Source organism: Rhipicephalus sanguineus, chromosome 3, assembly GCF_013339695.2.
Source record: "Rhipicephalus sanguineus isolate Rsan-2018 chromosome 3, BIME_Rsan_1.4, whole genome shotgun sequence".
Taxonomy (NCBI): Eukaryota; Metazoa; Arthropoda; class Arachnida; order Ixodida; family Ixodidae; genus Rhipicephalus; species Rhipicephalus sanguineus.
This window is the reverse complement of record NC_051178.1, coordinates 198,597,893-198,612,238: the sequence shown is the minus strand read 5'-3', so window position 1 is coordinate 198,612,238 and position 14,346 is coordinate 198,597,893. Positions and strand designations below refer to the sequence as shown.

The 14,346-nt window shown below is 42.6% G+C and overlaps 1 protein-coding gene across 15 annotated transcripts in view; it reads right to left on the bottom strand.

Moving 5' to 3' along the window:
* The window catches only part of LOC119388044 (histone deacetylase 4), a 552,121-nt gene that overhangs the window by 325,693 nt on the left and 212,082 nt on the right, over positions 1-14,346 (bottom strand). For 4 of the 15 annotated variants that reach the window (XM_049413800.1, XM_049413799.1, XM_049413797.1 and 1 more), the window contains exons 2-9: positions 12,752-12,814; positions 11,615-11,811; positions 10,394-10,595; positions 8,456-8,570; positions 7,556-7,674; positions 5,831-5,953; positions 3,489-3,598; positions 70-192 (exon numbers count right to left, since the gene is read on the bottom strand). The exons of 2 other annotated variants lie outside the window; for them this stretch is intronic. In XM_049413800.1, coding sequence (XP_049269757.1) covers positions 70-192; positions 3,489-3,598; positions 5,831-5,953; positions 7,556-7,674; positions 8,456-8,570; positions 10,394-10,595; positions 11,615-11,811; positions 12,752-12,814 — 1,052 coding nt within the window. The remainder of the gene's footprint in view (positions 1-69; positions 193-3,488; positions 3,599-5,830; positions 5,954-7,555; positions 7,675-8,455; positions 8,571-10,393; positions 10,596-11,614; positions 11,812-12,751; positions 12,815-14,346) is intronic. 9 more of the 15 variants (XM_049413801.1, XM_049413794.1, XM_049413807.1 and 6 more) reach the window with 5 other exon arrangements.

Below are 14,346 nucleotides of genomic sequence, written 5' to 3'. Positions count from 1 at the left end.
CATCAAAGTGCTGCCATATTAAGTAAAAGTAGGATGTGAAGGAAGAGATGTGAGAGAGGGTGCACTCACAGCTGAGCTGGTGGCCACAGGGGGGCGCCCCAAGGAGATGTTGGGCATGGAGGGTGATGAGTAGAGTGCGAGATCACTGCTGCCACCCTGGTTCATGGGGTGGTATGGAGAAGTGCCAGGCTCCTGAGATGTTGGAATCACAAGCACAGGTGCGTCGAGACTTAAGCTTGACAAACTATGCACAGACACGCATGACAGTCACTGAGCTACACCAAAAGCATACTTGTCAACCCGCAAACTGTAAGATTAGGTAACTTCTTGTGACAGGACACAAAAGAAGGGGTGGGGAGAAGGCGGGGCAGGGCGAATAGCGCATATTAAAATAAAAAGCTTTACCTGAGTACGTGCCCCTTTTAGGATACATGTACACTTCACAAACAATAGTTTGCTTTCAAATGCAGCACACAAGCATTAGCAAATGTGAATTAGCACAAACTAACAAGCCAGCACATCAGCTGCATTGAAGTTGTTCATTTCAGCCACTTCAGGAACTTTTCTCAATAGACTTGTGAGGATCAATGTTAGGGGCTGACGAGCGAAAATTTTTTGCCAAGAGAATTTACTTCTTGTAAGACTGATGAAACGTTCATAAATCAGCAGATAAAGCCCATATTTCTAAACTAATTTGCGGAAAAGAATAGAAGAGTCGGCAGGTATGCCCCACCTCCCAACGACAGGAAGTTGGCAGAGGTATTCGTGGTATAGAAGGGCAGATGTGAAAAACATGGGCGCAAGGAGAACTTCAAAGAATGCCTATGTTAAATCTGTAGAAAGCTAAGCAGACCCTGCACTGTTCACCTGACTAGTGAAATTATTTCAGAAGAGTTTGTCCTTACAGTTATCTAATAAACAGAAACTTGTTCAAACTTGTTTCATGTTAATTTCCCTAGTGACTGTCTGTACAAATAGACTCAAAGATTTTAAAGAGAAAAAAAGAGAAAACTAAATAGTGATAGCAGCCACATCTCAAAGACCCGCTGTCTGGTAGAGGTTGCTTCATGCCAGGAAGCTCCGGAAATATTTTAGTTTTCGTGGGAAAAGCACACACACGCACACAAAGCTCCGGTGGACAAAATAACCCCCACGTTGAACAAGAATAGGTCTTGGCTTTGCTATGGTCTGCAACACTTGTTAACGGCCCGAGGTAAGAAAAAACAAAAACCCACAAAACTGGCCCTCCTTGTTGGCTCAACTTGACACGTGCGCGTGTGCTCCCAAAAATACATGCCACAACTTTCCAGTGGAAGAAAGAGCTTGACTGGCGAATCTAAAAACAACCTCGCCCGTCCAACCAGACTTTTTGACTCCAGAAAATGCCGGTGTGGCAAACAGAGGGTTTGCACAAACAGCACTTACACAAAATTAGGAGGCTTGGTGGCAAAGACGAATAGATTCTACTAAATGTGGTAGCTGAAATAAGCTGGTAAGCATCCCCGTAAACAATTGCTCCATCTTGGAAAGCCACGCAAGGAAAAGCTAGTCAAATGTATGGACTTAAAGCTGCCAACTTAAAAATAAAGTCTGTCATCGGCGCCAATTGTAACATATCATAATAGGTTAAAACATCAATAACTAGTGGTTTTTCATTACCAAATCGCACCATTCATTACAAAGTGTAATTCTAGTTAGCCTTCCTACTTTAGTAACAGCCATCCCAGTGTATTGAATTTATCAATGTGGGCACAGCTCCGCGAGTGCTGGAACAAAGTACTTTAAACAAAATATGAGGACCTTCTGGTAATAAAATTGACAGATTCTATAAAAGAAGTGTAGTGTGTTATTCTATAAATGGGTGCATAGCAAGTTCTAAGATGATGGAAGAACACTTGTTTAATAAGCTACAAGTTTTCATGAAGGGGGCTAAGCGCGAAAAACAATAGTGGACTCATACTTAAGAAAGCCCGCTCACAATTTCCTCACTCAACGATCAAGATAAAAGAATTTACTGGGAACAAAAATCTGCTAAACAGGGTGAAAAGACAAGTTCAAAGTCATGCTCCCATAATGTTGCTCCCTTGTTACTCACGGTCCTCTACTGAGTGGTACGTCAATGGCAGTATGGCAGTGAAATTTATTTATGATCATGCTGTCCCACGTTTTTTTTTTTTTTTTTTTTTTCCAAGTAAGGTGGATTGGGGGGCTAGTTGGTATGACATTTAAATCAAGTTATAACTCCATGGAAGATGGAACACAAGTAGGAGAAGTAGACTAGATGAACAAGGACTAACAAACTGAGTTTTAGCTCAGTTTCAGTTGTATCTACCTTCCTCCCTTTGCACTAGTACTTTATTTGGGACTCAAGGCAGAACATCAGTTTTTGGAAGTCCTACAGTCAAATGCGCATTCACAAGAGCATCTTTCTTTTTTTGTTTACTTTGGCTTCTGTACTTATTTCAGTATTACTTTTTCTTTTCACAGGTACTCCGCACCACGCATGTGAGCTCTCAAGAGTGCAAGCGGCCACTGATGTGGCAGGCAGCATCTATAAATAGCAGCAACCCCCAGGGAGCGTGCACTATCCCCCAGGTTGGCACGATATCTTTGGACTCGCCAAATATAAACAGAGTGCCTTTCCTTTCTTCTGCTGTGCCCCTTTCTGCACCTCTGGTAGCTCTGTTTTGTCATGCGCCGTGATTCTTGCGCCTTTCTTCGTTCAAGCCCGTAGGTGCATCAGTACAGCTCTGATCGACTTTAATGTCCTTTGTAGCGATTTACAAATCAATGCACACGATGCTAAGGATGTAGTAAACTATAGTGGTAATGTACAACCGGGTAAGATTTGAGACAGTTGCCCTAGGGAAGTGACCAGTGCAAGAGGACACATATAATGGAATATACATAGAGGAGGTATATAGTACTAGTCACAATTATCATTCATCAAATTGGCAACTGCCATTTATTTATTTATACGTGGAAACACTGATGTGAATAAGCACATATGAATGAACAGGAAAAATTCGACTTGTCCACATGTATGTATTAGAAGATGGTAATTTAAGCAATACGTACTAATCACACAGGAATCTTTCTGTTCTGTACACGGAACGGCATGGAAATGTTACTGTGGGTATGACTAAGTTCACCGTTTTCAAAGTTCTAGCACACCTGCACCAATACCTGTACGTGAGAAAATGGTCTCATTCATAGTATAAGAACTGTTATCAGAATTCAATCTGAGTGTTCTTGATGGCAATTTATTTTCTGCTAAGAATGAATTCAATGTTACCTTGCTTAGACTGATAACACAAGCACCATGCCTGTCCTGTTTCCGGCAATAATTGCCACCTATTTGATTACATTTCCACTAGCAGGAGAACTGTCCCAAGCATAGACATTATCATTGCAAGAACACTCTTATTACAAAATTACGCTTCATTGCACCATTACATGCACCCGTGATTTAACGAGCAAGTACCCACCTCCTGAATGGGTGTGCTACCGTTACTGGAATGCAGAGAAGAGTGCAGGGACAGCGAACCGTTCGGCGGGGAACCTTCTGACGAGTCAGGTTTGCTTCCACTGCCATCAACTTTTTTAAAAGGCAAAGTGAACAAACAAAAATCACCATTAGCACCTTTAACCATTCCCGAACAGGTACATAGCACATTCATGCAGAACAACTGAATCACTATTATTTTTTTACATACTGGCAATAACTTCCTGAAGCAAATACATAGCCATCGAAACAGGTTACACATTTTTAAACATAAAGGGCGCTTTGACGCATGCATAAAAGATAAATCATAAATAGAGCAGATGAACACATTGAGTCTACAATTGTTCTCAGCTATCTGCGATAAGCTTTTAGCAGGCAGCATTTCAACGCTTGCCTTCAAGGCATGAACCTCATGCTAGAAGAACATCGCAAGTCAAAGTACATCATAACTACATTATAAGCTCATCCACATCAGCCAGTTGCCGCTATTTCCCTTTTTTCATGAAGTGAAACAGTCAGCAACAGCCCTGCATCTTTATAAAATCATGCCACGCAGCATAGGAAATGTGGAGCGCTATGTTCGTTTAACCTAGTACTTTTACATCTGAATAGAAGAAAACTTGCAATGAGAGAAGCTTATGTAAAAGAGGAAGTAATACAAAAGAAAATGTCTGTTCTATAATTGAATCATGATTACTGCAGTTTTGTAAGCTAGAACATTGTTTCCTCACACATATTACATTCGGTTCCCAGAAATTACGTGCATCAATTTTTGTTTCAAGGTAGAATGCAATGACATTTGATATTATAGAACATATCAGATGTTCCCTCTCACACAAGTCACCTGTTCACAGTTTTTCAAAACACTATATTAGTTATTTCAACCAATGACACAGCATGTGCTGTAAGTGTCAGTTATCATGCCATGCTTGAGCTTCATCATTTCTCAGCATTGTCGTTATTACATAAAAATATGAAAAAGAGACATCAAACAAACCATGCAAGCATTCATGAAATTGCATCATGCTACTTCCAGCGAACACATGCCGGCAGTACGGGCTCTCGTACTGAGTTAAACTGTAGCATAAGTGGCAACTATTACAGCAATTGAAAGCTATCATACGTTCAGCTGAACGAGACTAACAGGTAAAATACAACTTAGGCATCTTGTGACAAGAACAGTGTAAAGAAGGGCACAGCCAAATGAGGCAACCGACTTCAACATCTTCATCAGTTATCTTATATATTAGGTTTTCCTATGTGGCCTGATTATGTGGCCCTTGTCAAGTAATGCTGCTGAGGCATCTGTGGCTGGAAATAAGCACAGCTTGTGAAGGCATAAAAGGAAAAGATGAGAAGTAAAAGAAAGATGAGAAGTAGAGAAGGTATCATGAGGAGTGAAAAAAAAGGCAAAAAATGTTCAATGTGTGCTCCTTAATGTTATTTGCTGTCGATGCACCCTGCAAAGCACGAGCTGTCTCCTGAGCTCACTAATATGTGTTCTGCATACCACATAAGGCACAGGGGCTAAAATGCAAGGTATCTGAGTGTTGAGAACCTCATCCTGAACATGAAAGAAGTGATTAGCTGAAACCTGAACATAAAGGAAGAGATAGCGATTAGCTTTAGCCCGCACTTCGCTTTTAAAAAATGATCCATGTTTTCAACGTAACCTGAAAGGAGAAAACCGAGTGGGGCAATTTGCCTGCATCTCACAAAGCTAGAGCCGCCTGCAACATGCAACATCCTCCTCCTTAGTTTAATAGTGTGCCACGTCACACACTTTTCTATAGTTGTAATAGCGGCACTGTAATTATGTAAGGTTAGTTGAAGTTCTCATAGCAATGCCTGGGCACAGCCAGAAGCTGTAGCTCGAAAGCGGTTGAGATAATTCAGACAACTCGAGAATCATCAGCACATTAGCGTTTTTTCATTATGTGTCGATAAGGATACACCACAGTGGAGAAAAGAATGCTTGACTATATACACGCTCAGCAGCAGGTAGTGGTATGTACAGGGAACTATTGTCCCTGCTTTCATCTCATACGCAGATAAAACACTCTGTTTGAAAGAAATTTTGTTTCCATAAGAGTGTTACCCTAAAATGAAATCGTTCCGCAGGCTGTTTCGTGGTGAGCATCAGCTTGAATATTTCTCTGGGTGTTGTTCCTCAATGAGCTGACTATGAGCAGGTGAATATTCAGAGAAAGAATTCAAAGAATTAGGCAGGAAATGTGATAAGGAAACGTATAAAAGAAGGAAGGTATGAAGATGGGGAAGAAGATAGGAAACGGGCAGTGAGGACAGTGCCCGGTGCTTGCATACTTGTAAGCGGCCGCCGCTTCAAAGGAATGGGCCCTTTGTCCTTGCGCCTCAGAAGCGGGCTGCTGCGCCTCTCAATTACTTTTTGCTTCAGCGCAGAGCGCACCTTAAGGTTTGGTTCCGACGCTGGAAGGTGACAGAGAAGGCACACATGCTTGCTTGGAACACATGCTTGCAGGGGCTCAATCAAGCAAGCTGGGCCTCCCACACTGTTTGCCCTCAGCAGTATGTACCTCAATTATTTATTAGAGGAGCTGCTACAAATAAAGCTGCATGCACCTGCCAGATGTGTCACTTGATGACAAGCCCGAACCTATGTGGTTTAAGAAATTCAATGTTGGTCACTAACAGAGGGATCTATGATTAACAAGCATATTCCAACAATGAACATTGTACCTCATCGGTAAGATCAGCAAAGTTTTATAACGCTAATACACAACACTTCTGTTTGCTAGTATCATAACGTTACTGTAGGGAAGAGAGTGCTATAACATTTTAAGAGATTAACATATTCGAGCTGATGTACAATAACACACTGCAATAAGGCGTGTGGTGCATTTCCCTGAAAGCCAGCTCACTCATGAGAACAGACTTACATGTTGCCTTTTAAACAGATAACAAGATCTCTCTGAAAGAGATCTTTATAGGGGCACAACTGGCAACCAGACAGACATAAAAATAGCATGATTATCTACAATAAATACATACGCTACAGAAGTGAGGTATCCTCAGATGAAGATTAAGTGACACATTGAGCCTGAGGTGCAGGCAGCAATTAGTATGTTTCTCAACTGTTGTGTGATGACACTTTTTATTTTTGTGGTAATTTCTAATGGTCACACACTGGCCACAGCTTTCCCAGAAAATGTTAAGTAGCATTCCACACAGCAGAAGCTATCGTCACACTTCTAAGTGAATGATGCACAGCACAAACCAAAAAATTTTAGTAATATACAATATTCAGTCACTTGTTAGTCCACACAATTAATGACAATCATTTCAACACGAGCAAAGTTATATTTACTTCAAGTGCTATACGCATACTGTAATCGTGCCTTATCAGTTATGTAAAATGCTGCAGCTATGAAAATGACATTCCTCAAATTCATAAGAACTGCAGTTGAGCTGATAATTCGGACACAACAAATACCACCTAAAAAGCCGCTATAATGAGGAGCCTGAAATATTAGATTCACCAAATAAGAAGTGACTTTACTAAACATTCAGCTGAAAAAGCATGTGCACATTTGCTTGCCTGAAACCTGATTGGTGCATACCTTAAACATTGTCATACTGTCGCTATTAGCATATGAACACACAATGTACTTCAGCATGATCATGTGCTAGAAAATATGGTTTAACGCTTCGTAAGGTGGCACAAACTGCAGCAAATTACAAAACTATCACTTAAGTTTTTCTGGATAAGCGCTACGTGCAATAATACTGTCTCTACATGGTAACTTTAATACAGAACTGTAAGAAATGTGCATGAAGGATTATAAAACACTATAAATGCCAGCTTTGATTTTTGTACAATGAAAAGTTATTTTAGTTCGTGATAGAACAAGAAAAGAAAATGCCAATCTGAGGCATTAACTGCATAGATACTTCTGAACTGTTGTCTTGATCATATAAAGCACAAGAAATAACAGATGTCACAATCAGTGAGGGTTATTACAACAACGTGGCAAACACGTGCAGGAAAGAAGGGACATGCCGATGACTCACCAGTTTTCCGGAGTGGGAAATCGTCGTCGTACTTCCCCAGAAGCAGATGTCTGCACTGAGGCGAAACAGCGCTTGTTGAAGGAGGCGAAGCTTGATCCAGAGAAGAACGCTGCCTGGACCTACAGAGTTTGCAATGTGCACAGGTGAGAGAACAAATGCATAACCACTGCACAACACGCAGTCATACATGCAAAATTCAGCGATAGTTTCCACGTAAAAAGCCATGGCTGAACTGAAGAGAGGCACATTCCTACTACTTCGGTTGCTATCACCATCATAAACAGGTGACTAATGAAGCCTGTTTCTGGAAAATGTTGTCTCTGAGTGATTTCTAACATCTTGTGCCAACCGAGTGTGCTCTAGCTAGGCAAGCAAGTTTCTTAATGACATCAACCAGTCTTATTCTATGCCATCCTTGACTGCACCTATAGTTGCAGGTTCAGTCCAGAAGAAAAGTTTAGAGGGCACACACTTAGCGAAAGAGCTAAATATTTCCCTGTCCTGAGCACACAGCCTGATTCTCCAACTTTCTATCTGTGCTAATGTATGCAAACAACATAGTGTTGTACTGTTTTACTAGCTGTATACTTTTACTGTTAGGTTTCGTGTCATAGGCAGAAGGGGCAACGAATGAAATGTGGTAAAACGTGCACAACTTTCAGCACACCCTTTATAATGGATGGGCCATCACTTGTGTGCCCTTTTTCGTTAGCTTAACCTTTGATACAACCATGAGCACCAGTATATATACCAAAGGTTCAAAAAAAAAAAGGAAATAAAGCTAAATAAGAAAGAGCTGTTCCTATCAAAGCATGCCTTGTAGCAGTTTTTTTGCAATGATCTCTTACAGTAGAAACATTCTGGAAAGGTTTGACTTATGTACACAATGTTGAAGCTCACCAGTTTCTAAAATTTGGTGGTGATGTGTTGGCATTGTTAGCTGCTGCTTCCCGTTGCTTCTTGTTCAAGACGAACTCCTGTAGCCTTTGCTTCACTTCAGAAGATGCCACGGCACCTGCACAAAAAAAACAGTGTTAACACAAAAGTGGTTATGTTTATCTCTAGGAGCCTGAACTGAACGACACCAAATCTTTACCTAGTTTAAGCATTTGCAGTGCAATACGCCTATGATGATACCAATACCACATGTGTATATACTTGTAACTATTAGCCACCTTGTCAGCCTTCTACCGTATCCACAAAAAAATTAACTGATTTGCAAGCTGGATATGACAGTACACTTGCTTCTCTATATAAGAATGCTGCTGCACAAAACTGGGCTCAGTGAACATGCAGTGTTTGGCATTGTACATCATGACTGCACACATGAGTGGCTAGCAACAATTTTGCTGCTACACCTTGTGCAGATACCAGATTGCAAAACAGATGCACCACGCATTCATCAGTGGCACCAAAAAAAGCATCCACGAGTAAGGCTATTTTTACTCCACTCCATTCCACAGACGACCAGAGCTTTCATTAGAACGACGCACGCAATGGCCCGCCTGACAGCACTAAATCAGGAAGCCTCAACAGCTGCTTGGCTCCTGTCCTCTGGAGCCAGAGCGAAGTGAGAATTCCCTGGGGGGTGAGTGCGATTATGCAATGCGCTACTCTTACCCCTAAGACTGTCTGCCATTTGTGCCTGGCACCTCTTCACACATGACAGAAGATACATTCACGAGAAATTGCAAGGCTGATTTCATTCATTCAGAATAGAAACCTGGTGCAGACACACGATGTGACATGTTGTGGAAACGGCACCAACTAAACAAAGGGGAGGAAAGCGCTGACAGATCTGATCATGCTTGATCATGCTTGATCATGCATGATCTGATCATGCTTGATCATGGGGAAACAGACTTGCTGTAAGTGCTCGTTTCCGAGAGCAAATGTTGACAACAGTCCCTAGCTCATTCTCTGCACTTTGGCTTTAAACAGGAAAGCTAGGTGATAACTTTCTGCTGGCTTATCTGAACAGACACTTCCTATATTGCACTCCAGTGAGAGTAGACAGAAAATGCTGTTGTACGCAACTGGTAAGTGCAATGCAAGATACCAAAACCGCTGCAGTTTAAAATAGCTGACCCCTTTATTGGCCTTTCAACTATACTGCCTTATTTTGAGGCTACTGCAGCAGCAGAGATATTAGAAAGAGATGAGTGATGCGGCATTGCACAGTAAGCCAGCACACACATCATAAATATAGTTGCTGTGTTTGACACAGCCTAAATTTAAGCTTATGGCCTAATATGCAAGTGCTTCCTAGTACATTCAAATAAGCTAGGATTTTCTTTACAGTAGAGATGTGACAAATAACTTATGTATATTAGTTCTGCCATTGGCTCATTGCCTTCATGCCACATACAATAGTCAAGCTCATTCCATAGCTAAACCACTTTCACTTATCTTTACAGAAGTCTCAGTGTATGGCTCATGCTACGCAGCCTTCAGAGTAAGAACTCTCAGCAGGAACACCATTTGCCTTGAGTAAGATATAAGAATTTACAATGAAAAAACAATTGGGAAAGAAAGCAATTTGTCTAAAAGGCACTGGAAACGTCTATAATGCATAACAAAGAACCAACTAGCCCTACATCCAGCTCTAAAAGAAGTTCATGTATATGTAAATGTGCTATGGCAGACATGATGTGTGATCATGTGTACATTTGACTGTGTGTGTGTGTGCATCACATGAGCGCATGTAGAACATGCCTGCACAAGAATGTTTAAAATGTGACAATCAATAAAATTTGAATAAGGTCGGCCTTTATGGTGTTTTTGATGCTGCTGATTTGTGTGTGCACGACAGGAATAAACAAAGCAGAGCAGACTAACTTTGTTCATGCTTGTCCTTCTTGCGAATCTGGTCTAGCTGGCGATCCTTCTCGATGCGCTCGCGTTCCAGCTTGTGCTCTTCCTGGATCTGCCGCTGGTGCTCGAGGTACTCTTTGATTCGCTCCTGCAGCTGCTTCTCATGCTGCTGGGCTAGCTGCTGCTGCTGCCGCTGGTAGTGCTGAAGCAACAACTGTTGTTGCACCTGCATTACCACACCACACCATTACTACACCAAGCCGAGACAGAGGTGAAGCCAAGTGCCTGATGCCATTTGTGTAGTGCACAGGGGTAACAACGAAAGTGCCAAAGTGCCTCAAACAGGAAACACAGACGAGAGCTTTAGAATTGGGTACCCAAGAGGCTTGGGGACCCAAGAAGGTTGAGAGCCACCAAGAACCGTAGCCACACTTAGGTTCTTGCATTCGCGTTGACCGAAAAATTTAAAACTAGCATGGGTCCCCAAGGAGTCTTGCATTGCCAGCAAGACGACACAGATGCAGTGCAGGCCATGATGCAGTGTGGCCGGCGTCTCGCATAATCTTAATTTCCCCATGTGTGGCGTCCCGTGACTGTTTGACCCAAAGCGGCGTTTGTTTGAAGCAACTCGTAAACTCTGCTGCTACTCTGAACTCAAGAGCAGCCTACCCAATGCATCTTGGGGGCCCAGTGTCTTGGGCCCTCAATTCTAAAGCTCTTTAATGTTTCAGGAAGATTGCTTTGGTGCATGCTTCTCCTCACTGCTTCATCTGTGGGTTTTAAGTGCAGAATTGTGAGCAAAAATATGAGATCACGTGAACTTGAGTTCTCTTAGTTGCAAGCTGCAAGGCAATGCTATCCTGGCACTAATGTGAAGTCCCGCTCAATTATGTTCTCCTGAATCAAGATGGAAACCGACTCTGCTAAAATGTCGCTGTTCACCATTTCTGATGCCTGAATTCGGTCGAAGAGTACACAAAAGGTTTCGGTTTGTGAAACTGAGCTGTACAGTGGCACTCAATATGAGTTGCAACTGTGTGGCCATGGTTGAAGGGGCCCCAAGCCTACACTGTAACACCAGCAAACGTGAAACTGGTTTTGCAAATACTAGTAGTCGAAACAGTGTTTACGTCAATGATTGTTTTCTATGTTGGCACCACTGTGCAGTGTTGGCACTGCTTTGACAACGGGCCGAATGTTGCAACTCATGTTGGGTCTGCTGTACCACTATAATGGCACGCATACCTGCTGCTCCTGTTTGAGTTGCAGGAGCTGTTGCTGGAACTGCAAGTGCTCCTGCTGCTGCTGCATGTCCCCTGTCGATCCCGGCTGCACAGTGGCGGCGGCAGCCAGTGGGTGCTGCGGCTGTGGCTGGTGCAACGGCTGGGAGCCACCTGGCAGCGAGGGAAGCCCACCCAGGAAGCCCATCACGCCATGCTGGTCTGCACCACACGTTCGTACATGCACACACAGACACTTATTCACATGCAAAGCCTTCACGAGCAATGGAACAAAGTAGTACATGAAAGGGGAGCACAGGCGTGCACAAGTGGAGGTAAGGAGAGAGGGGAGAGATAACTTTACATAACTGTATTTGGTTCTCTGCAGAATACGTGAATTACTGAGAAATTGGCAATTTTAGATAGACAGAAAGTTTAAAGAATGAAGGGTGTAAAAACACGATAACACAAGTACACAAGAATCTGAACGACATGACACTGAAGTCTTCATTCCTACATTTTCATCTTAACATGCTGTTCATCATGTCATGCCAACTAGTGTATCAAAAGTGTCAGTCTACTATCCAGGTCAAATACCATTACTAACAACACGGAGCAGACAGAGGCTGACATACTCAGAGTGAAGACTGATTAAAGCATTATTTTGAAGATATCCCATACATATTACTTACACAAAGACTGGTACCATTCGGGTTTACAGCCTTGTTAGGTGTGCAGGAATAGTATTCCTTCACTTCTAATGTACATTTCGTTTGAGAGGCTTCGTAGCATTGCACAAAGTCTTACAGAGTCAAACTAAAAGCCACTGCAGAGCATGAAGCAATGAGGCGTGGGCAGTCGTTGTTCACAACATTCTAAATGCCATGATGCTTTTTCCTTCCTTTTTAACAGACATGGCAGCGAGTGTGTGTGTGTGTGTATGTATGTGTGTGTGTGTGTGTGTGTGTATATATATATATATATATATATATATATATATATATATATATATATATATATATATGGACACACACACACAGCAGGAGATGCACAAATTTGGAATGAAACACAAGCTCTACAGAAACAATTTCTTTTTTGGTATGGGAGGACAACAGCAAAGAAGACAATTAAAAATCAGTTGCTCACTTTTTTATTCGCTTACCTTTTCTTTGAAGGTTGCTGTATGGAGGAGTTATTTCCATAGTATGATGGGACCCCAGGTTTTCTGTGATTAGAGGAAGAGAAAGAAAACAGAACAGGAAAAAATTGAGGACACTTGCTGTCATAATCGTTTTCAGTTTCAAGCCTCATGTAAATTGGACCCATATTGTCACTATGTTTTACAGTGCAATGAATCACCAATGTACACAGGTATTGTGAAAAAAAACAACAACATTTAAACAGAAATCAAGCAACTGGCTGTGCTTTTGATCCTAGAGAGCTCTTATTTTTCATATTAGATGCAAAGTATCTTATGGCCGAGTTCAATCCGGTGGAGGTGGTGGTGTGCAGCGTGACCACCCTTACTGCGCATGCGCATACCCTCCCCCCTCTCCTATTCCCCTCTCCACTCACCCTCTCCCATTCCCTCTCCCCTCCCCTTTCCACTCTCCCTCTGAAACGCGGGCTAGACATGCCGAAATTCTCTCCTGCGCAACGCCGCGATGAGCACCAGCGCATGCGCGTCCCCTCCCCCTCTCTCCTCTCCTACGCTGCCCCCCCTCGCACGCCTGCCGACCGCGTTCCCCGCTCGCCCTGTGAGTGAGTGAGTGAAGAAACTTTATTTCCCTTTTTAAGAAAGGGGAGGAGCCGGAGGGGAGAAAGGGAGGTCTGTGATCCAGTCCCAGTAAGCGTCCGTCAGAATTAACGGCCAGGCTAGAGGGAAGACAAGACGCGCGTAGCGTTCCTCTTCGCGTTCCACGACGCGAGGTCAGTAGCATGCCCAAAAAACGCCAACGGAACGCGATCGTGCAAGTGCTCCGGCTTCGCATCGCCTCATGGTCCCCTTTAGCGGGAAATGGTGTAATTTTTTTGCAATGACCAAGTGTCATACACGAGTGAAGGTGAAGGCTAAGGAATGAATCTACTTCAAAGAATGTATTCATAGAAAAGTTTGTGCTAACGTGCAGTAAATCCCATACAAATGTTCTGCTGATGTCAAGTGATGTTACATAGTGTTATCATAATAATGAAGAAATACTAAAGTAACTCTAACTATTGTTTGGTGTTCAGTGCTGCATGCATGAACATGATGGAAAAAGCAAAAATGCACTCATCTGCACTTTATTATTTATCGCGTGAAAGCACGAACCCCTATAGAACTGCAAACCACAGGACGTTTTCAGGTTGGTTTGAGGTCTATGTACTCAAATGACCTAAAAAATTTACTGCGTCTTTTCTTCATAAACGGGAGGGGTGTATGAATTATTCGAATTTCAAGACCGGTTAGCAACGCGAACGAAGCGACAACTTCGGGACAATAAAGCCGCCGGCCAAACCTTGAAGCAGATCTACTCTATGTCAGCCAACCCAGACAATACCAAATATGGGCAAAGCTCGCCAAATGTTGCTTCACTGCATCGTACGTATGCGTGTGGAGAAGCTAACTTCGTGCGAGAAGCCGCAGCAAAAACTATAGCAGTGGCATATATGAGATCATGACGACACCGAAAGAAGCCCAAACGAATGAATGGTGAGTATGTTCTAACGTTTCAACAGAACAGATTTCACAAAAAAAAAACCTACCAAGAGAATAGG